This window comes from Papaver somniferum, chromosome 4 (genome assembly GCF_003573695.1).
Source record: "Papaver somniferum cultivar HN1 chromosome 4, ASM357369v1, whole genome shotgun sequence".
NCBI classification, from domain to species: Eukaryota; Viridiplantae; Streptophyta; class Magnoliopsida; order Ranunculales; family Papaveraceae; genus Papaver; species Papaver somniferum.
The window spans coordinates 162,069,591-162,097,474 of record NC_039361.1 but is presented as its reverse complement, the minus strand read 5'-3'; the positions used below and the strand labels follow the sequence as shown (position 1 = coordinate 162,097,474).

Below are 27,884 nucleotides of genomic sequence, written 5' to 3'. Positions count from 1 at the left end.
GAAATAAATATTCATATATATAATTAATGAGCATACGGGTGGGAGACTGGAGATAGGATAGGCCCAATAGAGCTAGCCAAAGAAGAAGACAGAGAGCAGTTAGCTAGAAAAAGTAGTGGCGGTCGAAACAGAAACATAGCGGCAGTAGAAGTTGCAGTGTCATTCGTTTTACTCATCATATACTTACAAATAAGAGGAATTCATGGAAGGATTCAAGGGACCCTTTTTGTGGCCGTGTACAATCCATGTGATGTGATTCAACTTTTTCTGTTCGAGGTGGGGCAACTCTAGTTAGGATGGACAAATAAATACTATCACATTTGCTCGGCCATGACAAACCAAGTTTGTACACTTTGCAAACATGGGAAACGAATAACTGGCGGCCCTCAGCCAAAGAATGGTCGAGCGGCCAGCAGGGGCAGAGCCAAAACTTCTAGATTGGAGGTGTACAATTTTTGTTAGGGGCGCAAACAAGCATAGAGATAAATATTACCCCAAGATTATGCAGAAATAATGAGCCATATTTTTACACAACATGTATGCATGTGCTGCAGCCGGTACTAGTTCCCAAGTAGTAGTTGGTTTTATCTCATTTACCTCTCTATTCCCCCTCTCTCATCTCAAACTCAAACAAGCCAATTACTGCTCTCTTCTCTCCCCCATCTCTCTCCTAATTAATACCTGAAAAACAACTCACACCATACAATAAACAAGGCCGTAACACCAAGAGCTCTGGTCTCTATATTATACATAGTCTTGTACTCATCACCAGTACTACTACTACTCACCATTCTTCTTCCTCCTCTTTATTGTTATTTCTTTCAGAGGAGGAGCAAGCAAATGGCTTCTTCTAATGGAAATAAGATCATGCTTCTCTCTTTTCTACTTCTCTTCTTATCATCACTGAGCGTAAGTAGCAGTAGTAAGAGAACTAGAGCAGAAGAGGAAGAACAGCATGATAGGATATCAGCACTACCAGGACAACCCAAAGTTTCTTTTCAACAGTATTCAGGTTATGTTACTGTTAACCAAAAATCCGGCAGAGCTCTGTTCTACTGGCTCACTGAAGCTGCTGTTCGTGATCCTGTCTCTAAACCCTTAGTCATCTGGCTCAATGGAGGTAATCACTCCTCTCTCACGTTAATCATCTTTCTGCACATGATTATTCTTCATGGTGACATATTCATATAGTCTCGTTGTTCTAATATACTCCTCCGTTTCAAAAAGGTGTCACTTTTTTTGAAACAAAGGTAGTATGATAATACTGGTTAACTGAAAAACAACGACTGAGAAGAAACATACGGGTATATTCTTGTTACTTTTTTTGTACTCGGGAGGATCTCTCATCTCTTTAACATATATTATCATTTTGTTATTAGTGTTTTGTACTTGGGATCTCATCTTGTGTCTGTTAGACCGACATTTGTTTAACAGACGATATATGCAAAGTAAAACTCATCATCATCATATCAAATCAATGAAAACATCATGACCAGACAAATCAATCATACAGAGGGATTGATTTTTCATTCATTCATCAGTACTTTGGGCCCAAAAGTGTTGTTATTGCTAGGATTGGGCACAATTTATGTTGATATTTAAATCATTCATTCATTCATTCATCAGTTAACTACTCACTCTATGCATTTTCTCTGACCATGACATTAAAAATATCTCATGGAGAAACTAAAAGGAATTGAATGCCAATATGAGAAGCAACTAATTAAAACCAGTATGCATCATTTATTACTCAATAGTTGACGCCTTGACTATCGTTGACCGTCATTGACTAACCAATGCTGTTCAAACAGCTGTTGGCAGGGTTTGGTTTAGAAAATGAGCACTCAACGTTTAATGTTCTCAGTAATGGGAATTTAATGGTGTTGTTGACCACCGCTTTCGTTTCTATGAGCGTTTATGACTGGTTGTTGTGCAGAGTAAATACTTGTCTAATTAATTTACTGTTGATATTGGTTCTTCAGGTCCTGGCTGTTCATCAGTAGCTTATGGTGCATCGGAAGAAATAGGTCCGTTCAGGTTAAACAAAACTGGTACGGGTTTATACTTGAACAAGTTCTCATGGAACTCCATAGCCAACTTGCTATTCATCGAAAGTCCGGCAGGAGTCGGTTTCTCTTATTCTAATACATCCTCGGACTTGTTGAACTCCGGTGATCGGCGTACCGGTATGTATTTTAATATGTCTGCTCTTAACCTGAAATTTTGCCAACTGATGGAATTACGTCTGATACATTTTTGTTTTGAATCGATGATTTCAGCAAAAGATTGTCTTGAATTCGTCATCCAGTGGTTAGAACGGTTCCCTCGTTACAAGAATCGGGATGTGTACATTACTGGAGAAAGCTACGCTGGTCACTATGTTCCTCAGTTAGCCAGGGAGATAATGGCACACAACAAAATCGCTAAACATCCCATTCATCTCAAAGGAATCATGGTTCGTAACTAATTAAATAAGTCACTTGGTTACTGATTATTAAGAGTGTTTAGTTTCATTAGTATATCTGATAACACATTAATTTGTATGAATTTTTGTGTTTAGGTTGGAAATGCGGTGACAGATAACTACTACGACAACGTAGGCACCATAACATATTGGTGGAGCCATGCAATGATTTCAGATAAAACGTACAGGCAACTACTCAACAAATGCGATTTTCATAGGCAAAAGAATTCAAACGAATGCGAAACGTTGTACTCGTACGCAATGGATCAAGAATTCGGAAACATTGACCAATACAACATTTATGCTCCACCATGCAACAAGTCAGATGGTAGCCAGAGGACGTTACGGTTGCCGCATAGACCTCACCAGGTGTGTATGTTTTCGTATATATTGCAAGCATTTTATTCAAATAGATTGGTGGGTTTTCTTTTGAGAATTGAAGTTTAGTTTTGACTTGTTTGATGTTTCTATCAGGTATTTAGGCAAATTTCAGGATATGAAGGATACGATCCATGTACCGAAAAGTATGCAGAAATTTATTATAATCGGCCTGACGTACAAAAGGCTCTCCATGCAAATACAACTAAAATCCCTTACAAATGGACTGCGTGCAGGTATAGTCAAAACTAAACTAGAGTGCAATATTGATTATCCAATTTATGTATAAATGACTGTTAGTTCTTTTGTTTCATTTCAGTGAAACTTTAAACCGAAATTGGAACGACACGGAAGCATCGATGCTTCCAATATACAAAGAGATGATTGCTGGTGGATTGAGAGTCTGGGTATTTAGGTGTGTGCCAACATTTTTTATAAATTTTCCATTTCATATTCAGTAGCTTATTTTTGTGCTGAATGGTCTTGTTCTTATGCTATCTTTCATCACAAATTCATTACAGCGGCGATGTTGATTCAGTTGTGCCGGTTACTGCAACTAGATTCTCGCTTGAGCGCCTCAAGTTATCAGCAAAGATACCATGGTATCCATGGTATGTCAAGAAACAGGTGGGAGGATGGACAGAAGTATATGAAGGATTAACATTTGCAACAGTAAGAGGTGCAGGTCATGAAGTTCCTCTTTTCAAACCAAGAGCTGCTTTTCAACTTTTCAAGTCATTTTTGAATGGAATTCCTCTTCCGAAATCATCAAATTAAGTGTTAAAATTGTTGATCTGTAGTATATATGCTTCATTCATCCCGATTTAGAAACAATGTATGTTTCATTTACCAAAAAAAAAATAGAAGGAAAAGCAATGTTAGACAGCGAGAGAGGTTTCTTAATTCATAGTTTCACATGTAAGCTTATATTTGTTATGAATTCTTTGTTTAGCAGTGTTTTGAGAACCAGACCGGACTTGCCGATTGTACCGGTAAGCCGGTGACCCAGTAAAACAATGGTTTGCTGTCATGTTGTGTGACCCATTTATTTTCCAAGAAACTGTTTTAAAACTGTTCAACTGGGTGAGCCGAACGCCCAACCAGTGAACCGACTGATCCAACTAGGTTTTTAAGCCGGTTCACTCGGCTCTTTCCGAAAAAAATATTCTCCCATCTCAAGAAGATTAACCAGGTTTCAGAGACTTGCAACTAAAGCATCCAGCAGCTCCGCCGCTTTATATTCTGTGTGAACCTGTTTGTGTTTACGGTTGACTTAAAGGTTGTTCTCTGCGCTATCAAGAGTTTCCCTAAAGGAACTTCCTGCGACCGAGATGGTTTGCGAGTGCAACATTTAATGGACGCTATGAATGGTGCAGCTTCGGCGGTCGCGGATGAGTTACTGTCTTCTATCACAGGGGTTGTCAATCTTTGGTTGGCAGGCAAGTGTCCCGTTGGATTTGCCGAGTTCATAGCTAGTGAACCCCTTACACCATTATTGAAGCCAGATGGAGGACTCATGCCTATTGCTGTTGGTACTATTTGGCGCAGGTTGGTCTCTAAGGTAGCTGTTTTTTCCGTCGGCAAGGCTATGATTTCTTACTTGGGTGATCATTAATTTGGTGTTGGTGTGCCTGTTGGTGGTGAGAGTATTTTACACGCCGTAAATAGCTTGCTGGAGATGAAAGGTCAATCAGAACAGATGTCAATGCTTCTTGTTGACTTTTTTAATGCTTTCAATATGGTGTGCCGGTCTCATCTCATTAAGGAAGTTCGACTTCACTGTCCACGTATTTCACGTTTGGTGGAATTTTGCTACAGTACGCCTGCTAGACTTTATTATGATGGTTATATTTTGTTTTCGGCTTTGGGTGTCCAACAAGGGGACCCTCTAGGTCCTTTGTTGTTCGCTCTGGCACTCTACCCCTTTGTGAAATCCATTGCTTCTCGCTGCAAACTTGATTTGCATTTTTGTACCTTGATGATGGCACAATTTTTGGGGAAACACTTGAGGTGGCCAAAGATTTGAGTGTCATACAATCCGAAGTCCCAAAAAGGGGTTTACATCTCAATATAAAGAAGACGAGGATCTTTTGGCCTCCCATTAAGTTCTTGTTCCCTCATTATATTGGTAGACCTACTAATGGTGTTAAATTTTTGGGGGGACTAGTGAGTCTAGATCCGAACTTCATTAGTGACATGGTGTTGTGTAGGGTACACAGGACCATCCATCTTATGTCTGCCATAAAAAAACTGAAAGACCCCTAGAGTGATGTTATTACTTCGCAATTGCACTGGTGTATCTAAATTATATTTTGCAATGCGTACTACCAACTCTACAGCACTTCAAAAGGCCACTGAACTTTTTGATGACGATGTATTTTAGTATTTGATACTTTTAATCACAGGAGATGGGGCTGATTTTGGGCCTTTGCAACAACGATTGGCTACTCTTCCTATCAAATAGGGGCGCCTCGGCATTTATACTATAGCGGACACTCGCACCTTCTGTTATCTTTCCTCCCAGAGTCAGACTATTTATGTACAAAGGGTGATACTTGATAGCTTATTCTCATCAGATAAAGGATCTTCCTATCAGACGGATCTTCAGAACTTCATTCAGGTATGTGGACTACCTTATAACCATTGCGTTGACGATACTTTCCCCCCTCCTTTTTATGCACTCCCTGGCAGTTACTTATTTTAACGTTGTTAAGAAGCAAATCCCCGTCCGATTTTCAATGTTTGTAAGAGATTCCATTTTGTGGCAATGCAACTGTATTAAGCATGCTCAAGATTATCTTTTGGTTGTTCCTATTAGTGGGTTGAATCAGTGCCAGGGGCCAAGACAGTTTAGAGTTGTAGTTTGCTATCCCCTTGGCATTCCCATGTTTGTCGAGGGGGCTTATGTTCAAGTTTCAATAGACTCATGGATAATTTTGGTGTTCACGCTCTTCATTGTGCCAAAGATGTTGGGCTCAAGTTCCCGCATGACCTTGTGCGGGATGTAATCGCTGAAATATGTTACAAGGCTGGTGTACCTGCACGTAAATAAGTGGCCTTGGGTTTTTGTCTGGTGATAATAGAGATTTGCGTCCAGAGGATATTCTTGTTCTTAATTGGGAGAATGGCCAAGATATTTGTATGGATGTAACCGGAGTTTCACCTTTCACCTTTCACAGGTAAGGACATTCGTGCTTTTATTCTGGGCCTGGCTGTTTCGAATACAGAAATGTACTAAATATTTAGACAAATGTGTTTCACACGGTTATGGTTCGGGTGTTCTAGCCTTTTCCACGTTGGGAGAACTTAGTGGTGATACTTTGTGTTCTTTTAAGAGACTGAAGAATTGTCTAGTTACTAATGATGATAGTAGTAGGTAAATTTCTTTTTATATAGATTAGTTAATCTATATAATTTTGTTATTCAAAAGGGTGTTGGCGCCCAGCTTGTTTCTAGGTTGCCAACCTAAGCTTTGTATGAATCCTAATTCTATTAATACGATATTTAATAATATTAAATATATAAGATGATTAATTATATAATAAGAAAGATCATACAAATCTTTTGGTTGGTAACCTAGCAACAAGCTAGTATCCAACTCCCCTTTGGATAGCAATGCCTAATCTATAAAAATAAAACTACACAAACCGCTACTAGCATCATTGCTGACAAGACAATTCTTCAAACACTTGAAGAAACTCAAAGTGTCATCGTCGAGTTTCCCTAAAGTGGATAAAGCTAGGACACCCAGATCATAACCATGTGAAACACATTTTTCCAAATATTTAGTACGTTTTCGTGAAACTGCACTAGAAATAGCTTTACCAGGGACAAATGAGCGAACACCTTCCCCAGTGAATGGCGAGACGCCTGTGACATCCATACAAACAATCTCACAGTGATCCAAGGTACAATTATGCTCTTACGTCTCTGATCACAGCAGGATACTACGTACTTGGTTCCCTTAACTGATCTCACCCACAACTAAGATTTGCTACGACCCAAAGTAGAAAACTTTAATAAACAAATCTGTATCACACAGAAAAGTCTACGGTAATAGATAAATTCGTCTCTCAAGAATATACCTACGAGTTTTGTTCCGCCTTTTGATAAATCAAGGTGAATAGGAACCAAATGATAAACCAGACTTATATTCCCGAAGAACAACCTAGTGTTATCAATTACCTCACAGTAGTCTTAATCGACGCAACGAAAAAATATATTGTGGAATCACAAACGATGAGACGAAGATGTTTGTGATTACTTTTTATCTTGCCTATTGTATATTGAAATCTCAAGCCAATTATTACAATTTTACTCGTACGATAGAAACAACAAGATCAGATCACACAACTACAATAAAGTAGTATCAGTCTGGCTTCACAATCCCAATGAAGTCTTTAAGTCGTTAACCTAGTTTAGAAGAAGAAACAAAAGGTTAAAGGAGAATCAACTTTAGATTAGCACAATTAATATCACACATAATGTGTGGGGATTAGGTTTCCCAGTTGCTAGAGTTCTCCCTTATATAGTCTTTCAAATCAGGGTTTGCAATCAATTTTACCTTGGTAATAAAGCATTCAATATTCACCGTTAGATGAAAACCTGATTAGATTCAATCTAATATTTATCAACCATTAGATCGAAAACATATCTTGTTATACACAAATGAAATGCACGTTTCTAGGCTTGTATAACCGTACCCAAACTTGTACATTAGTTGGTTCAATAATAGTTAACCAAATGGTTATCCATATGATAAATTTTATATCAATCATATTCTTCATCACCATAACTAGTTCAAATGACTCAAATGAACTAGTTAGAGAGTTGTTCAATTGTAAGGAAATCTCATGTACTACACAAGATACAATTGAAGAAAAAACGAATTCATTCACTCGAATCGGTTCATGAACTATATAACCACGATTTGCAATAGCATTCCTTAGTTTATAAAAATAAGTTCACAAACATCGTTTTTAGACATAACCTACTCAATTTCGCGGACTGGGTTCGCGGACTTAAGTTCCCGGATGGAGTTCACAAACTCCAGCAGAAATTCTCGGGTTTGATAACTTCGCCAGTTCGTGGACTAGGTTCATGGACTGAGTTCGTGGACTTAGCTCACGTACTTCTCTGGTTTCAGTTGATCAACAAAGTTCGAAAACTTTGGTTCAAGCAATAAGGACGTATACATATATGTGCTTCCACAATAATTCTTATATCCTCCAATGGTTATATAGTCTAAACTCTCTTTTCAATCATTGAAACATTCTCAGAGGACGTTTTATAGTTGTTATTCACAAACCATTTTTCGTCAGAGCAATTTTCAAAGTGATTGAAACATAACATGACTTTTGTCATTAGGTAAAGATGAACTTGGCTAAAGCGAAAGCTTTACCAATACATATTTCGAGAAATAGATAGGCGAGGTAAACTTGGATCTAAATACCAAATGTGTATAATCTAAGTAGCAAAACGACTTTTGTCTCAAGATAGGAGATAAATATACTTTTGAGTGATAGATAAGTTTAAGTCTCCACATACCTTTTAGTCGATGAAGATCCACCAGTTCCTTGAGTAGTCCTTCGTCTTGTATGATGATTGACATGGAGTTCTTGAGCTCAACTACACTTTTTATCCTAGTCCGAGACCTTAGCTATAGTAGATTAGAAATCAAGACTTATAGTTTTGATCACTAACATTGACAAACATGTTTGAGATACCAACGCATGCGAGTTCGACCAAGCAATGCTCTAACACAGTTGCTAGAGTTCTTCTTTATATAGTCTTTCAAATCAGGGTTGCTTACAATCAATGTTAAGATAGTTAATAACAAAGCATTCAATATTCACCATTAGATGAACTTATGATTTAAGATTTAAGCTAAGTCTGCTTAGAAATTAAGCAATTAATCTCCACATTTAGATGGTTTTAGCTTGTTACACACAAATGAAATATACCTATATTTAGATATGGGTTACCGTACCTAAACGTGTATATTGAGTTAGCCATATATTTCTTTTTCTTAGCCGTATTCATCTAACACTTCTAGATCAACAATTAAGATCAATTAGTAAAAAAAATGATTGATTGATCTTCATTTTTGATAGATAATCATGAAATATCAATTACTCATGATGGATAATCAGATGAATCTAATTGTGTTTCAAATAGAGTTTTTCAATTGTTCACTATCTCGTAAAAAATATATATATGAACAAATCGGTTTGATTCGTAATCGTAAATAGTACTTATATAAGAATCAATTCATGAAAATTAAGCCACAGTTTGAAAAGTTAATTTGCATTCCTTAAATCATAAATATTTTAGTTCATGAGTATGAGAATCACACATAACCAATTTTAGAACTTCACAATTATGTTCGCTAACTTGGTACGCGGACAAAAGCTCCGGACCTTGGCCTAGTCAAGCCGTTCGCAAACCCGGACCCAACTCTGGTAAACCCATTCGGATACTAGGTACGCAAACAAGGGTTCCGGACCTTCTCAGGTAAATCCATTCACATACTAGGTATGTAAACAAGAGTTCCAGACCTGAATCATCACAATACAGTTCACATACTAGGTATGCATGCCGTGTTGTATCCGGACATGGATAATTGTTATCAACTCTCATTTCAATCATTGAAACATCCTTGGAATACGGCAATAGTAATCTCACACATAGCATTAGCTTCAAGTAATTTTCAAGTGATCGAATGATCAATATGAAACTTCCCGAGCTAACATCAAATGACTGTCTCATACAAATCATATAAGACGTTTCAAGGTAATTTTCACATGATCATCTTTTGACCTAATATTTAGTTTCCAACACCTAAGTTGTTTCCAGCTAAACTCGTCAAGAATACGATGAACATAGCTAAAGCAAAAATATTCCAACACGTATTTCGAGAAATAGATAAGCGAGAAAAACTCGGATGGAAATATCAAATGTGTATGATGTAAAAGTCTATATAGCTATACGACTTAGTCTCATTAGAAGATAGAATAGAATAGACTTCTGAATGATAGATAAGTTTTAGTCTCCACATACCTTTTTTTGATGAAGTTCCTCCAAGATCCTCAGTAGATCTTCTTCTTGAATTGGTGAACGCCATGAAGTCTAAAGCTCAACTACGCATTCTATCATAATCTGAGACATAGCTATAAGTAGACTAGAAATTAGGTATATAGTTTTGATCAACTAAACTTGACAAACAAGCTTGAGATAGCAACGCTTGCGAGTTTGACCGAGCAGTGCTCCAACATAAACGACAACTTTTTTTTTTAATTTATTTGTTCGACACGTATCCAACTAATGTAAAGAAAATCAAAGCAATCACGTATAGAGACTGACCATGGTGGATGTAGAGACACAAAAAATTGAAGAAAAAAAACTCTTTTACCTAGAGAGAGACTTAAGGGACAAACTATCACTTTTTTTATGCACCAATAAAATCAAAGACGACAAAGAATGAACCTATTAATGGCATAATATGATATCATGATAACTTTAGAGAAAGTGAATACTATGTCTTATTCTTATAATTAAGGAGGAATAATACAATGGTTCGTATATATATGCAACACAATAAAAGCGTAAAAGGAAGCTAAGAAAAATGAAGAAACTAAGATATATTCCTAATATTGCATACACTAGAATATTCTTGAACTCATAAACTTGTTAATAGTACGAGCAAATGTAAAGCTAATAAAAGAAGTCTATGGCTATCAACCCAGATATGTTAAAAACCTTTGATATAGTAGAACGAGGCTTCCTTGATGAACTATGAAAAGGTTACGATTTGATAAATATTGGTGTAAAATGATATTTGAATGTGTCTCTGTAGTTTCTGCCTCTGTTTTGTTGAACGACTTACCAAGCGATGTTTTTTTTTATCCTACAAGGTGTTTGGTAAAATAAGACTTTATTAACTATAAAGCAGAACCGGTTACATGCTCGTCAGAGCTAAGTTTTTAGACCCATAACTTCTTCCTACATTGTTGCATTTCGTCAGAGGTAATATGATGATTAGCAAAATTCAGTTTCGGTTTAGCTAGTATATCGACAAGACTATTACAACACATGTTTACATAATTAAAGGAAATATAACTAAAACCCCTACTGAGATCACTAATATTTATCGAGATAAATTGACATCTCCACTTTACCGTGCAAGTTTTTTAAGAAAAAAAGTCTATAATATTTTTGTTATCATTGAGTACAGTTAGGTCCTTATGGTTCTTATTCAGAGCCCATCTGATAGCTTCTCTTCCTTCTGCTTCGCAAGTACTATTGCACCACCCATTCAATATGCAAAGTCACAAATTTCACCAAAATTATTAAATCTAATGACTCCATGTTGTAGTAATTCGATTGCGGTAAATACGGATTCGATGCTCGGACTTGAATAGATTTAAAAAACAAAAATATGTACAAAATTTGTCACAAGATCAAGAGGAACTAGGACTCAGGATTCCAATGTGTTTCATATTCAAGTGGCTCAGAAAATAATTCTAGGCGATTATAGCTCAAAATAAAACAAGTATTAACTCTATCTTTGCCAAATTAGATTCCATAAAATATTACTTGTATATGATAAGCATGGAACATCAAGAATCCCTAGGACTAAGCATGTTCCATCAAACAAAATCACAAGTAATTAATTGAAATCATAAATCAATTAAAATCGGTGCAAAAAGTGAATTAAGAATTATTTAAATAACCACATGGCTGAAAAACAGCTTCCTCCATCATCCCAGTATTGGGGTTTAGCTACTCATAATAATCATGTTCTTAAAATACATACTTGATGCTCAAAATATGATTAAAAGAGTGAAAAATATAATACAGTGAAACTACGACCCTCTTTAAGCGTCCAGAGAAGAACGATAGAATACCACTGCTGTAAAAACGATACCTCACGGCTGCTGTTGACGCTGTTATTTTAAGACCCTCGGATGCTAGTCGTTGACACTGTTGATAAACGACTGTCTATGCTGGTGTGTTCTTCGTGTTCTTCGAGCTTTGTTAATGGCAGCAGCAGCAGGTACAATTCCTGCAACTCCTCCTGCGCCTCTCTGCTGGCCTCCCAATCGACCCCTCACTCTTGATAAAACTTTCTCTCACTTCCCACCAGCCTTTATATACCAATAGGGTCCAAATAACTCGATTAAATCCGAGTTTATCTCCCTTTTTTCTTCACGTGCAGTTGAGAGAGAAATCTCTTTTCTGTTGCTTTGTACGCGTCTTCTGGAAATTTCTTACGCTCCAAACTTCTCCTAATCCTTAAACAAGACTAGATACACTTTACTTCAACGTAAAACTCTCCCAGAATCTCTAAAAATATATTTGAAAACTTCACAGAGAACACGTATTCTGTTTGGACTTTGATCGCTTCTCCCAGCCATTCCAGCCCAAGTTGATCGATAAAATCACTTGCATACGATCTGTTTATTCTTAACAGGCCTAGCCCAATTGATTTCAGGGATTTAATCTCCCTCAAAACTGCCCAGAAATCCAACAGAGAATTATCAGACGTGAAATTAGTTTTCCCGCCAAATTCCATTATTTGAACTTTGAATGTGGTGTCCCCTTAACCAGACCTGGTGCCCCTTTAGCAGCTGCTTGGAAATGGGTCACCCCTTAGTAATTAGGTTACCCCTTATCCAAAATCAAGGGTCCATATAGCAAGTTTCCTCTGGGCATTTTCCGCACTTTTTTCGGGGTTCCTCCGGGGTATTTCTGGGGTACTTCCGGTACACTTCTGGGGCGCTTCCGGCACTCTATCAATGGAGGTTCAAACGCCGCATTTTCAGCCAATTTCGCCGCAAATCCTTATTCTTCTGAAAACACCTACAAATATATAAAATAACCAAATAAGTACAAAAATGGGTGCTAACACTATATACAATTGAGATATATTAGACACATAAATGCGTCTATCAAATACCCCGAAACTTATTATTTGCTAGTCCCGAGCAAATCAAAACTACAAAATAAAATCCTAACTCACTGTCGCAGGCATCGTCGATTGCATTTAGCGTATGCAATAAGCCTTTAAACCCCTAGGTGGCCCTAGTGGCCGAGTTAAAGTCTCGGGAGGGCTTACCAGAGATATACCCACAAAACCTGTACTCCAGACCTTAGCTATCTACGCAGAACCTTGGAAGGCACTAAAGAATCTCCTTGGTTGGCATACTTATTGACTACAGGAAGAAGTACCCTGATGCGAAATTCCAATTGCTGTACACGAGTTTGCATTCAAGCATACTAAAATTCATATAAAGTGACAGAGCTCTACTCAGATAGTTGCACTATGGACATCATATTCGGAGTCAAAACTAATCACATGGTTAGATCAAGAAGATGGATATAGAAAAACATAGATGGTTTTGATGTTTACTAAGTGAACGACGTTTCCCATATCTGTCTGAAGGCCTCCGCCAAAATGAACCTATCCTAATGGATTGAGATACTAGTCTGACTAATATCAACACATTGGCATATACAAGGGTACCAGTGGTCGATAACCTAACTCTAGGTCAACACAACTGGCATATACAAGGGTACCAGTGGTCGACTTTATTGAATTTATTCCTTTTGGTCAAATGGTCTGGTCTCAATTTCTTTTTTTTTTTTTTTTTTTTTTTTTTTTTGGTAACTACCATTTTTTTTTTCATCTTGCTTTTTCTTTTTCACTTTCTTTTTTTTCTACTTTTTTTTTTTTTTTTTTTTTTTTTTTTTTTTTTTTTTGGCTGAAGGTATCTCAATCACTCTAATTCACCTAGCATTGGTAACACTTGAATCGTGGGCCCCACCTATTACTTAGAGAAACATAGTTCAAAAACAAAATAAAATAAAAATAGAAGTGAAAAGGACTCAACGAGATATGGTGAAACTATCATGTTATTTCTAACACCTGAGCTCTGTGCTTTTATGAATAGACTCTTTAGATGTTTCCATCTAATCAGATTGGTTCCTCAAACTCCTACAATCAAAATGCTTCCATCCACTTAGATTAGTTAGTGCAATCCTCAATAGGCATAAATTTCTAGGCTCTGGAGTTTATTTATTGCAACTAAAAAGTTTCTCCCATACCCCCAAACTTAAACCTAACATTGTCCTCAATGTTCTAAAGATAAAATTAAAAACATGAACAAGGAGAAACTATTACCATTCGAAGAAAAAGAGTTAAGGAAAGATATTACCTGGTTGCATGAGTTTGGGTTACCTCCCAAGAAGTGCTAAGTTTAAAGTCTTCAGCCAGACATAGAAAAGGTTTAGTCAACTCGTACCGTATAACAATAGCCGGAATAACTGTGGGTCTTTAAAACCAAAAAGAGCTGACAAAAGGAAACTGCAGTGAACCAAGAAAATGTACAAGACTAGCATGCCCTTACCTAGTTTCTGGATAACTATCGCTAATTGCGGTTCAGGTTCAGGTTCTATGAAGGGGTCTAAATAGACTATTTTCCTCGGATGCATTTCCTCATAGGTAGGATTCAAATTATTAGGTCCTAGAGTCTGGAAAAACTCAGATAAGAATCTGGAATCACAAAATAACCTAAATAATTTAGGATCCTCTAAGTCAATTAGGTATGACTTACATAGTTGACCACAGTCAGAGTAGTGGTCATTCTGAAGCAAATGTGTCGATTCTAATTTCCTAAAGTACTTAGGCTTAGTCTTAGAACTTAATAAGTGACACATTTGAAATCTAAACGTTCCCACAGTTGGAAGAAAACTATTTGGTGGGAAAACAAAGTCAATCTGGGGATCATAGCCTGGGCAAACCACATCAACCAGAGGATGGGTTTCTAACGACTGAACTTTTTTCATGACATCATTAGGTTCGGGAAACCTAGTATGAAGATAATCTTGTAAGATGGTTGAGGCATGGATATCAAGTCCTATGTGAGGCGACTTTCTGAGAGTTAAAGGTAAAGCACTAGGAAAGTGATAATCACCCCCAAACTTAGAGTTTTCAGTGTTTCTAGTTAGACTAGCCACAATCTCCCTAATTTCTAGGTCATCAGATTCCTGAAAATGGGCAATTGATTCTTCTAAGTTGTAATCTTGCGGTGTATCCTCATTAATATCTACGAGTTCATCTAAGACTATTGTTTCTAAATCGTACGACTCTGAAACAGTATTCTCAGGGTAAAACCGTTCCTCGAAACCATCATCGATTACAGTTTCTAAATCGTTCGACTCGAAAACAGTAGTCTCAAGATAAACCGGTTCCTCTAAACCTTTATCGGCTTCGTAAACAGGAATATTACATCGTCTAAAACGGTGGTATCCCTAATCAAATCCTCGTCCTTTTGAATAGGTGAATAATCAAAAATTATTTGGATTTGAACTAGAAATAATATAATCACTATAGCTCAATTGGATTACTAGACTCCTGATCACTATGCCTACATATTTCAGATTCTTCATTACTGCTATCCTCATCATCATAGTACGAAATGATTGAACCTTATCTAAATAAGTGTCTTTTATTCTAACCTCGTCTCTAAATTAGGCAAATATTCACTATTTATCAAGGGTAAAATTAGAACACCATTTTGGAAATTAGATTATTTCGAGCAAGTCTTTCGTTCGTCTCTAACTCAAGTCTACGTGTCGACTCAGCTATCCTCTCAAGGGTCTCTTCCAAAGAAAGTTCCCTTAGTGTAGGATCTAAGTTTTGAGTTAATCTATTGAGGATATCTTCTACAGATTCAGTTTTGTTGCAGTTCTTTCGTCCATAACTACGTTATTCACCTCATCTAATTTATACGTCGATTCAGCTAACTGACGTGAGACTCAGCTAAATTCCTAAGAGTCTCTTCTAGAGAAGGAATAGGAACTGAAGGATCATAATAAGGACTACTTTTCAATAGTTTGATTGTATCCTCTAGAGACGAAGAACTAGTACTATAATCTTCTTGATCGTATGACTGATGCGCGTGCGGATAGTAATTGGGCTCACCATGGTATGAACCATAACCTTGAAAAGGTTGGCGTCCCCAGCCACTATTCTCACTATGGTCATAATACTGATGATGTCCATATTCAAATTCAGGTCGATATTCATTGTATTGGCTTCTATCATACCAGTTCGACATTCTTAATTACAAGGGAATTTACACAACCACAAACAAGGCCGACTCGACTCCACCAAAACAAACCTAAAGATTTCTAGCAAACAAAAAGCATGATGGCTCCACTTAGATTGTTTTCTAGACCAGCTTCTATTCCTTCGAAAAGGAATTCGTTACAATTTGAGCACACCCCTCTGGAATCAATCCGAGCTAATGTAAGTTGAATCGAGGCGAGGGAAGCTCAGTGGAGCTTTGATACCCAAGGCCTCACCGCTATCACAAGGCGGCGCAGTCACGCATTCAACTCACAGAAACCATCATGAACTTTGAAATGTGCTTAAAGAGCAACCAATATTTTTCGAACGAGTTTCCTATTAAGCTCGTTACCCTATTGGTCTCGTTCTATTCAAAATTTTAGGCTTAGGTTCGCGTTTGGTTTCGTTTTCCTAAGGCGGGCAAGAAGGAAACGGTGATGAAATCCGAGTCCTTATCTTGATTTGGCCAGGCCTTGCCCTTTACTAGGAAATTAAAAACAGTCCGGTTCGTCCTCAAACAATTATCACCTTAAGGCAGACAGTAACCCGCTTGCAGGAGATTCGCGGGTGTTTCGATTGGACTTACCTCCCGTACCAGACGGGCGATGAACCGTTGTTGTCGACTCGGGCCACGACTCCTATGCCGTGTGCGAACCCGAGGGGCCGAGACGATATAGTAATCGTCGTCCTTCCCTGCAAACAGTTTGTATTTAATTTTTTTTTAATTTATAACCCTTCCGTAGGGTTTTTAAAAATAATGTCCAAAGTCCAGAATAAAGTCCAAATAAAAAGTCCAAAAATTACAAAAATTATGAAAAATAAAGCCTATTTACAAATTCTAAAAAAAATATATAAAAGCTATATACAAAAATAAATAAATAATAATAAAAATAAAATTAAATCCTAAAAAAAAATTATGTCTTTTTTCTCTTCTCTTTTAGCTTTTAGCTTTAAGCTTTTTGTTCCCAAGTCCTTAGTATTCCACTTCGAACCTGTAAATCAAACACAAAAAGAAACGTAAAAAGGAACAAATATAAATAAATAAAAAATTAAACCTAAAAACAAATCTATATACAAGTCCGCGTCGGCGGCGCCATTTTGTTGTAGTAATTCGATTGCGGTAAATACGGATTCGATGCTCGGACTTGAATAGATTTAAAACAAAAATATGTACAAATTGTCACAAGATCAAGAGGAACCAGGACTCAGGATTCCAATGTGTTTCATATTCAAGTGGCTCAGAAAATAATTCTAGGCGATTATAGCTCAAAATAAAACAAGTATTAACTCTATCTTTGCCAAATTAGATTCCATAAAATATTACTTGTATATGATAAGCATGGAACATCAAGAATCCCTAGGACTAAGCATGTTCCATCAAACAAAATCACAAGTAATTAATTGAAATCATAAATCAATTAAAATCGGTGCAAAAAGTGAATTAAGAATTATTTAAATAACCACATGGCTGAAAAACAGCTTCCTCCATCATCCCAGTATTGGGGTTTAGCTACTCATAATAATCATGTTCTTAAAATACATACTTGATGCTCAAAATATGATTAAAAGAGTGAAAATATAATACAGTGAAACTACGACCCTCTTTAAGCGTCCAGAGAAGAACGATAGAATACCACTGCTGTAAAAACGATACCTCACGGCTGCTGTTGACGCTGTTTTTTAAGACCCTCGGATGCTAGTCGTTGACACTGTTGATAAACGACTGTCTATGCTGGTGTGTTCTTCGTGTTCTTCGAGCTTTGTTAATGGCAGCAGCAGCAGCAGGTACAATTCCTGCAACTCCTCCTGCGCCTCTCTGCTGGCCTCCCAATCGACCCCTAACTCTTGATAAAACTTTCTCTCACTTCCCACCAGCCTTTATATACCAATAGGGTCCAAATAACTCGATTAAATCCGAGTTTATCTCCCTTTTTTCTTCACGTGCAGTTGAGAGAGAAATCTCTTTTCTGTTGCTTTGTACGCGTCTTCTGGCAATTTCTTACGCTCCAAACTTCTCCTAATCCTTAAACAAGACTAGATACACTTTACTTCAACGTAAAACTCTCCCAGAATCTCTAAAAATATATTTGAAAACTTCACAGAGAACACGTATTCTGTTTGGACTTTGATCGCTTCTCCCAGCCATTCCAGCCCAAGTTGATCGATAAAATCACTTGCATACGATCTGTTTATTCTTAACAGGCCTAGCCCAATTGATTTCAGGGATTTAATCTCCCTCAAAACTGCCCAGAAATCCAACAGAGAATTATCAGACGTGAAATTAGTTTTCCCGCCAAATTCCATTATTTGAACTTTGAATGTGGTGTCCCCTTAACCAGACCTGGTGTCCCTTTAGCAGCTGCTTGGAAATGGGTCACCCCTTAGTAATTAGGTTACCCCTTATCCAAAATCAAGGGTCCATATAGCAAGTTTCCTCTGGGCATTTTCCGCACTTTTTTCGGGGTTCCTCCGGGGTATTTCTGGGGTACTTCCGGTACACTTCTGGGGCGCTTCCGGCACTCTATCAATGGAGGTTCAAACGCCGCATTTTCAGCCAATTTCGCCGCAAATCCTTATTCTTCTGAAAACACCTACAAATATATAAAATAACCAAATAAGTACAAAAATGGGTGCTAACACTATATACAATTGAGATATATTAGACACATAAATGCGTCTATCACTCCATAAGAAGATCTTTTCGTCTTTTTAATAAAGGCAGCATGATATAATTGATGTTTAAATTCAGGTTAGTCTTTCCATTTCTGCAGTTCAGATGATCATTATAAAAATATATTCTAATCTCTGTACTAGAAAGACCATGATGATCTATTAAAAAACCTTTAGTTTCGTTTTAGATGCTTAGTGTAAGCTCTTTAGATTCTGGAATTTTCTGTTGAAATCTACTTTGCATATGTATTTCCAAATAAACCGGAGTACACAACTTATCAGATCCTTTTCCTCATTATGATTAACCCAATTGGGTCACCCACCACGACGACTCTGAATATGGAACGAGCAGAGACAGAAGCTGCACCTTTGACAGAACATGCCGCACATAACTTAAAAAAAACATGCAATTCTGAATTTTATGAGAATCACTTGGGACCATGAATAACCTGTTTGGTTCAGAGATATCCTCCAATGGGACATAATATAAGCAAATACGTCTGTTTAATTTATTTATCATTTCCGTTCATCAGTCTATTTTTCTATATTTAGAAAAAAGAATAAAATAAAAGATGAATTTATCAGGTTAAAAAAATAAAAAAAATAAAAATTGAACGAGAATCTAGCTCAGCTGGTCATCCCCGTTTCACAAAGGTTTGATGCGGTAATTCTAGTTCCAAGTCAATATTGTTGGTTGATTTTTCGAATGCCTTTAATTTGGTGGATCGCACTTTAATGCTGAGTGAAGTCAGAAATGGTTCCTCTCGATCTCAAGGTGGGTAGAATTTTTTTACGCAAAGCCATATAGATTATATTATATGGATAAAACTCTTGCATCTAGTGAAAAGGTACCATAGGGGATCCCATTGGTCCCTTGTTATTTGCTCTAGTCTTAGACCCCTTAATCCACAAGATTGCAACACAATGTGTCTTGGATCTCCAAGCCTGGTATCTAGATGAGGCACCCTAATTGGAGACACTTTGATGATCGCGAAAGCTTTACATATTATTCGGCAGGACGACACGTCTTTGGGGTTACATTTAAATGTCTCAAAAACTAAACTTTTCTGGCCAACTGTTGATAGTAGGGACTTAACATAGGGTGTTTTCCCTTCAGATATTTGCAGACAATTTGAAGTTGTGAAGCTTTTGGGTGGCTCGGTTATCTTGAACCTTCGCTTTTGTAGTGGCATGGTTGTTAACAGGGTACGCAAGACCATTACTTTGATGAATGCTATTACTAATCTTAAAGACCCGTAATGCGATTTGTTTCTTCCGAGAAACTGCAGTGGGGTGTCTCGGTTGTATTTCTCAATGAGAACTACCAGGACTAAACATTTAAGTGATGCGCAACCATTGTTTGATAGCCATCTAAATCAGTTTTTTAGGCATCTTATTACAGGTGATGGTCCCGGGTACGGCTTGCTCCATAAAATATTATTCACTCTCCCCATCAAACATGGTGGTTTGGGTGTATATACGATGGAAGATGTGATTAAATATTGTTATTTGGCGTCTATTGTGCAGACCCAGGCCCAACAGAACATAATCTTGCGTGACTCTGGATTGGTTGATCTAAGCTCAAATTTCGAATTTGCTTTGAACATCTATAACCATGTATGTGGTACTACTATTTCTCCACTTTGCATTGACGATGTCGCCCCCACTCCACGAGTCCTTTGGCAAATAAATACTTTGATGCAATGAAGAAAGAGCCACCCTCTCGGTTTACCATGTCTGAGCGTGATATTGCGCTTAGGCGATGCAACAAAACCAAACACACGTAAGATTATTTGTTGGTTATCCCCATCGAAGGGCTTTATCGGAAAATTGGACCTATCCAGTTTTTCCAGTACTTCGATATAGGTTTGGGATTCCATTTTTTTAAAGATGTGTGCGTGGGGGTGGGTGGGGGGAGGGGGGTGATATGCTCCAGTTATGACAGGGAAATGGATATCTTTGGTGACCATGTTTTGCATTGTTCTCATGAAGTTGGTCTTAAGTTCAGGCATGATCTAGTACATGACACATTTGCAAACATGTGTTTTCGTGCAGGTGTGCCAGCTTGGAAAGAGGTTGACTTAGGCATCCTTTCTAATAATGGCATGACTGTGAGACCAGCCGATATTTTAGTTAACTAGGATAATGTCCGTGATGTGTGCTTGGATGTAACAAGCGTCTCCCCTTTTACTGGAGGTGGTGTACATACTTTTATGCCTGGTCAACAATTAGTAATGTTCAGAAACGTAACAAATATCTGGAGAAGTGTACAGTTCAGGGGTTTGGTTTTGGGGTACTTGTTTTCACTACTTTGGGGGAGTTTGGTGTTAATGCTATAGACTTCCTCAAAAGACTGCGAAATTACATGACTAGTCATGATACAAATGTCAAAATGGGAAATATCTTATTTCATAGATTAAGAGTTATCATTCAAAAAGGGATCAGATCGCAGCTTGTTACTCGACTCCCGTCCAATTTCTTGTTAAATGTTGACAATTGATTGTATGAATTGACTTACCATTTAAAAAATTTTCTAAAAAAACCATCTTTTATTATTAAGAAAAATCATTTAATCATCTTATTATTAGAAAAATAATAAATAAACTAATTTTTCTCTAATTTTGATGTTTTACTTAGTTGCGCCCCAGACAGCAGCTACAACTATGACACGTGATAACAGCCAAGCAGCACCAAACGCATTTGACAGGAAAATTTCTTGCCCAAAGTATCTCAGAAACACTCCCGCACTTTTTCCCTCGATATTTTTACACTTGCCACTCTTTTCTTCTCAAATTTCTTCCCCTCTCATTTAGAGATCTAGATCTCTCTTTCTCTGTTATAGTTTTTGATTCAGCTCAACTTTCTCAAGCCAAGCATTTCTGAGTTAGGGCTTGTGAGGTAAAAGGTAAAATCTCTTTCTCTTTCTCTGTGAATTTGTTTAGGGTTTCAGATTACAATTGATTTCCGGTTTGATAAGAAGAATTTCAGGTTGTTTTTGTTAAAATCTCAAATTGTTTTTGTTTTTCCATCATATCTTCGTCGAGATCAGTAAGGTTTCTATGTGAATGTGTCTGAGGTTTCCGAATTTACGGATTTGGGATTCGATTCGATTTTGTATATTCTTATTCAATTCATCTAATGAGATGTATTCGTAGCTATTATCCCTAATTCTTTATTTCTCCATTCTGATTTTAATTTCGGTTATCATAAACCCCCAAATCCAATTCGACTGTCGATGCATTTTTAATCTAGGTAGTTTGAGTTCAACAATTTTGTCAAAACACCTTTGACATCTGTGATGAACCGATAGATAGCAAGCACAGGCACTGAGTCATCACTAGTTTGTGTTAGTGGCTGAATTTCGAAATTGCAAGCGTGGTGCTGAGTATCATTTGTCAACTAACATGCTTAAAGAAAATTTTATCACTTGCTAGCTCTTAGATATTGTATGTTATAATTAATTGTGATTCCTATCTGTATTCCCGAAGCAATTTTTCTTAAAAGATGGTTTCATAAATTTGTTTAACAAGCTTCATTAGATGAATGTTATAGTTGAGCTTAGAGCATTAGGTTTTGAAACTTAATATGTTAAAGTATATGGGTAAACTGGCAAGTTCAAGAATTATGGACATGGTGTCACTACTCATTTGCTTGTCAAACTTCACATATTGTATCCTTTTTCTTGTGTAGGAATTCAGTCATGGATCATAATGAGAATGAAGAGAACGACAATAAGTTTCCTCATGGCTTATGCTCGAATTTGCTTCCCCAGTTTGATCTGGAGGACAATGTACATCCTTTCACTCATTTGCAGCAAGTGCAATTGCGTGCTCAGATACTTGTTTATGGGTCTTTAATGTAAGCCATCTTTCTTTATCAACATCTGAAATTCAATTTATTTTTCAGCTGGACATTGTTAAGTAGTTAAGTGTTTATTATTGCAGTCGAGATACATTACCTGATGAACCATATATGGTTTTAGCCTTTGGAGAGTTTGGTTTTGTGGAAGGAGTACGTGGGAGACTGTGTGGCTTGTTGCTCAACAAAGGATTGCTCTTCAAAGTGATACATTTTCAACACCTGTCCGAGCTGGTGGTGTTGGTGCTCATCCATCGGTGATAAGTCCTGTAACACCCACGTTGTCCCTATTACGGAACGTTTCTTCTCATGTTCAAACTACATTAGCCTCAGAACCAGTTTCTTCTCTCAGAGATGGTCATCATTTGCCAACTACATCTGTTACCCCCATCGCAGGAGTTCCATCTAGTGTCGTTCCTAATGTTTCTGCTGGGAGTAAGTTTGTCTTGTCAACAACATCGCCCGCTCCTCCTAGGCCAAATTTTCATGTATTAGCTGGTCATGCGGACACAGAGCAGCCTAATGAGATTTCCCTGTCGCATGAAACATGTAGACAGATCGATCAGGCTCAACAGCAAGCTGAAGAAGCATCACTTTTAGCTGCAGATGCAGTTAAGTACAGCCAAAGTGTATGGACCCAGCTAGCTATCCAGAAGAGCTCTGGTTTTGTTGCTGATAAGGAAGCTAATCTAGCTTCTGCGGCAGTCACAATAGCTGCAGCAGCTGCTGGTGCCAGGATTGCATCTGATGCTGCTCTGCAAGCCAAACTCATGGCTGATGAGGTTCTAGTTCTTTCAGACAAACTTGGAAAATCGATGTCTGATGAATGTCTTCGTGGTGGTGTGAAGAGTATGGTGAATTTTGTCTCTCCCGCACCCATCTTGAAAGGAGAAGACAGAACTAACTATTCGGACTCGATTCTTGTTGCCGTTAGGGAGGTATCTAAAAAGAGGGTTGAAGCTGCTTCAGCTGCTACAAGACGAGCTGAGAACTGGGATGCTGTTGTTAAAGCGGCAGTAATGGCAGCAGAAGCTGTATCACAAGCTTCAACCATCACTGCGATGGGTGAACCCATACCCTTTACGCTTCAGGAATTAGCCGAAGCTGGTCCAGAAGATTATTGGAAAATCCACCAACATGATCAAATTGCCAAACCAGATTCATACGCCACAAATATGGCAGAACAACTTGAAGCAGTTTGTGCAGAGGAGGGGGTTACCAGACACATTGAACGTAACTTGGAAGAGACAGAAGGTACCTCAGACCAAGGGAAGAAGGTACTTCCTCCAAATGAGTTGTCAGAGCAGGTAGAAAGCAGCAATTTTCCGGTGAATGGCATGCGCTGGGGTCCTGCAGGGAATAGTGAAAAAGGGCTGGTGGAACCAAAACCTGGTAGGACATCCGTTTTTGATGAAACCGTTGGATCTTCTCCTAAATATCAGGTTGGATCTATATGTGCTTTGGAAAATTCCCAGAGTGAGGGAAACAGAGCAGCACACGAGTCAGCCAGAATATCTACAGAGAACCAAATTGAGGAAGGTTCCGTTCCAGAGGTTTGTGACCTAACGATGATGTTACATTTATAGTTTGGGTAGCTCTTGTCATATGAGCGACTGATCCCATAGCTTGGTGGTTATACATTTATGCCATGGCCTTCATTTGGATTGCATACTTCCATAGTTCCCTTTTCTGAATAATTCAGACTTCCATGGATTATGATCATAATCACTTGATAAAGGTCTGTAGTGTCCGTCAAGTTGTTGTGTAACTGAAGATTATTTGAATCTTTTGCTGCTGACTTGCAGCTGATCTGTGAAATGTTCCCTAGGTGATTACAATTGCTAATTCCATTTGAAACTTTTAGGTTCTCTCCTGCGAGGAAGGTCTGGGGTGGTTGGTGTGGCTTCCAGCCAAGGTACTGAATTTGAAGCATGGCAAGGCATATGTCTGTTGTACTGAGCTTGCACGATGTGAAGGTAATTTTAAAAAAATAACTTCAATTTTTGTCCCTTTTATCTGTTGTTGCTCTAAATATGTGACCTTGCACATGTATGACCTGTAAAGGACCATGGTCTTGAGAAGCTCATAACTGAGAGTTGGGTTGTTCTATATGTTGTAGTCGTTAGTGATTGCTGTTACTATCTTGCTAATAATTATATACTATATTAACATTATTGTCGTTCTTCAGGTTTGTCGCATGGTTACTGTTACTATTTGGTTGTGTGTTTATTTTAACGTGTATTTGTATGTGTGTTGCAGGTCCTGATCAGAGAGAGTATGTGTTACTTGACGGAGAAGGAGGTCAAGCTCCGCGAATCCACATTCCGCATCTGGTGAGCGGCTTAAAATATGAAGGAACAAGGAAGAGGCAGAGATCAGCCGTAGGGGATTGCAGTTGGTCTACTGGAGATAAGGTGGATGCACATATAAACAATGGGTAAGCATGTGATGTGCAAATATTTTCGTTTAGACATCTAGTCGTTTAAACTGCTAAGAGTCCTTCTTGCTGTATAGTTTCTTAAGGCTTATTATGGAAGTGGGTGCTTATATATGAAAACAGCTCTGAACTTGCAACATCAGTTACGGGAGTAGAACTGGATCCTGCAAAAGTGGACACTTCTGAACTTCAAAAGTTGAAAACCATGGTAGGAATCACATTGGTGATTTTTAGACGTTTCTTGAGTTCCCTTTCAAATTAGATTTCAGAACTACTGAGTTAGTGGTGTAGTTGCTGTATAAGTTTGTTGCTTACTCTTTTTTTGTTTCCAACTATCCTGAAGCTTGAGAAAGCAATGCAAGAGTCGAGATCTAAAGATGCCAAAATGTTAAACTTGGAATCCAGAGTGAGATCAAAGGATCAGCTGTGTAAAAACCAACAGGAAGAAGTTGAAGAACTTGCAAGGAAGATGCATTTAAAGCTGGAAGTGCAGAGCCAATATGAGAAACAAGTTTGGCAACTTAATGACAAATTGAAGGGCAGAGAAGAAATTTGCAACGATCTTCAACGCAAGGTTGTTCTCTTAGTGGTTAATTTTTTTAAGCTTTTGATATTATTCATTACCACTCTTACAAGGAAACTGGCAACCATTTCTGATGCATCGTCACTTTTAATTTCCTTGTTTAAAGGTCATAGAGCTTGAAAGTAAACTGAAAGAACGAGAAACCTCGGTGTTTTTGGCACTTCAGCGTAAGGTTTGTTCTGTAAACACTTCATTTTTCTGCCACAGTCAACTTCATATATTCTTCTAATTGGATAGTTTCTCTTAACTTGATAATTATATCGTATTATATCAATCACCCTAGTTAACAATTCAGAGTCTCAGAACATTGTATTAATGGACATCATAAAATTGATACGCTTAAATCTGTGGTTTTTTTGTGCATAGATCAAGGAGCTCGAAATCAAGCTGAAAGAGAAAGCTCAGCAACAATCTGACTCTGCGGTCCTTCAACTAATGGTTTGTTCTGCGTCCTTATAGTTGTATCCTAAATGGACTAGTGCCATGTAAATTCATTAATATGAAATGTTTGATCTTGTACAGGCTAGGCAGCCTGAATCTCAACACCCTGTACCTCCCAAGCCTTTAAATTGCGAGTTCCGTGATTGTGTATTATACAGGCCCGTACCCCTCCGTGAAAAAAAGAGAAGGCATGATAGCAAATGACGGTTCGTTGAGTTTACTCAAGAATAAGGCCGTGCCAGTTGGAGGGAAGGTTCCAACAGATTCGGAAAAAGGCAGAATTAACTCGTCCAAAGTATATGCAAGAATATTAAGAGGAAGAAGACTTAACAAGGATGGTGCAGCGGGCATCAAAGGAGATGTGACAAAAGGTTGGCCTAGATAGTAACTGTTTGACAGACCTTTACGGTTTACATCAGGATAGTTTAGGATACATATACATATATTAGGTGTTACTATCTGTATAGAAGAATGTTTATAACAGTATAGATGACTTGACCATACTAGGGCTCAACACCAATTCAATAGAAACTACGTCAATGTGTGTATTCCACACTATATCGTTTAATATAACCTATATATACTGTTATATCGTGTGATAAGTTTATGAATTTGGAGTTTTTAAAGTTTTGCTCCAGTAACTTGGTTTAATTTTTAATGCCTCATGTTACCTATAAACATACAAAAGAAACTGATACAACCGAACAGGCGTGGATGATGAATGGTTGCTGGCGCTCTAGATGTGGATGCTTACCATTGAACAGGCGTAAACCCATTCTTTTCATGAAATACGAACATAACATTATGTGACAGTTTACTAAATGTTATTCATGATTGTTGTGTGTTTTGGCGATGAATTAAGGTGGGAGGATGGACTGAAGTATATGAAGGATTAACATTTTTAATTCTTCGCAACAGTTAGAGGTGTGCGGGTCATGAAGCTCCTCTTTTCAACTTTTCAAGTCATTTTTGAATGGAATTCCTCTCCCAAAATCATCAAATTAAGTTATAATTGTTGATCTGTATTATATATGCCTCATTCATCCCAATTGAGTTTCATCAAATTAAGTCGTAAAATAACTACTGGAAGGCATTTGTATAGTCATTTTTAGTGAGGGGATGTCATAATCCAGACACCCTCTTTGTATTCAGTAGTTGGGTTTCAATGGATATATAAAGCAAAATTTCAGCGATCATGGAGGAAACGAGGCATGGGTATAAAGCAATTTCGTCTTTGATGTCATGGGTGATGTCAACAAGTTGAAACACACCTTTCTGCTCGTGCCGAAAAACATACCAGAAGCCCTGAAAAGACAATGCAAGTCAAAGGAGAGTGAAAAAACCTGTCTACTAACTTACTCCATTACTTATCTCCGCAATAGACAAAGCACCTTCAACCACTTCCTTTACTTGTATTTATTAGTATTTTGTCTTGTTTTCAGAGATAGAGATTGGTTTCGGTTTGACTTCGGAGATTGGATTTTTCTACTTGTTCCCCAGATTAGTATTTTAGTTAGGGTTTGGGGGTTTCTTCCTCCTCTTTCGTTTCCGGATTCATTCTGTTTTTGCTCTTCAATCAACAAGTGAATTGCTTCAAAGAAGAAAAACTCTCATTTTCTGGTCAAATTCAGATTTTATCTCTAATTTTAATTAGGTCATTCATCATCTTACTGAGTAATTTTTGTTAGATACATTTATTTGTGGATGTAACTAGGTTCATCCTTTTCGGGTTGTTTTCATTACTACTTTTATCATCATCATCATCACTCTCTCCTGTCAAAGTCTTGTATCATGGCGGATCATAAATCTGTGGTCCAAGGAGAGAAACATTTGGTAGCTGCAGCATTACACATAGTAAGAGCATTAGGAGCCATAACAACTTGGAAGATGATTGCAGAAAGCTTCTTGTGGATCTTGATAT

At 37.7% G+C, this 27,884-nt stretch overlaps 2 protein-coding genes across 3 annotated transcripts; both read left to right on the top strand.

Annotated features, from left to right (window-relative positions):
• Positions 1 to 715: 715 nt before the first annotated feature.
• LOC113271794 (serine carboxypeptidase-like 25) lies at positions 716 to 27,004 on the top strand. Of its 2 annotated transcripts, XM_026521712.1 has the most exons (8): positions 716 to 1,120; positions 1,983 to 2,186; positions 2,280 to 2,455; positions 2,561 to 2,833; positions 2,939 to 3,078; positions 3,162 to 3,257; positions 3,364 to 3,576; positions 26,926 to 27,004. In XM_026521712.1, exons 1-8 carry the CDS (start codon positions 841 to 843, stop codon positions 26,966 to 26,968), a joined length of 1,425 nt encoding a protein of 474 aa, XP_026377497.1. In that variant the 5' UTR covers positions 716 to 840; the 3' UTR covers positions 26,969 to 27,004. The 2 variants fall into 2 exon arrangements, with proteins under 2 accessions (XP_026377497.1, XP_026377495.1); XM_026521710.1 differs by lacking the exon at positions 26,926 to 27,004 and having other exon boundaries at positions 717 to 1,120; positions 3,364 to 3,872.
• LOC113271793 lies at positions 21,357 to 26,553 on the top strand. Its single transcript, XM_026521709.1, has 10 exons — positions 21,357 to 21,549; positions 22,335 to 22,502; positions 22,589 to 24,055; positions 24,367 to 24,478; positions 24,762 to 24,939; positions 25,063 to 25,147; positions 25,283 to 25,513; positions 25,629 to 25,694; positions 25,889 to 25,960; positions 26,045 to 26,553. The coding sequence occupies exons 3-10, from the start codon at positions 23,273 to 23,275 to the stop codon at positions 26,165 to 26,167; spliced, it is 1,650 nt and encodes a 549-aa protein (XP_026377494.1). The 5' UTR covers positions 21,357 to 21,549; positions 22,335 to 22,502; positions 22,589 to 23,272; the 3' UTR covers positions 26,168 to 26,553.
• Positions 27,005 to 27,884: the final 880 nt, after the last annotated feature.

Bases quoted from the DNA above. Each gene is read 5' to 3' on its own strand.
- LOC113271793 (XM_026521709.1), top strand. From the start codon at position 23,273: ATGGCTGATGAGGTTCTAGTTCTTTCAGACAAACTTGGAAAATCGATG. The intron at 25,148-25,282 runs GTAGGAATCACA...ACTATCCTGAAG, and splicing joins TTCAAAAGTTGAAAACCATG to CTTGAGAAAGCAATGCAAGA. The intron at 25,961-26,044 runs GTTTGTTCTGCG...GATCTTGTACAG, and splicing joins CTGCGGTCCTTCAACTAATG to GCTAGGCAGCCTGAATCTCA.
- LOC113271794 (XM_026521712.1), top strand. From the start codon at position 841: ATGGCTTCTTCTAATGGAAATAAGATCATGCTTCTCTCTTTTCTACTT. The intron at 2,187-2,279 runs GTATGTATTTTA...CGATGATTTCAG, and splicing joins CTCCGGTGATCGGCGTACCG to CAAAAGATTGTCTTGAATTC. The intron at 2,834-2,938 runs GTGTGTATGTTT...TGTTTCTATCAG, and splicing joins TGCCGCATAGACCTCACCAG to GTATTTAGGCAAATTTCAGG.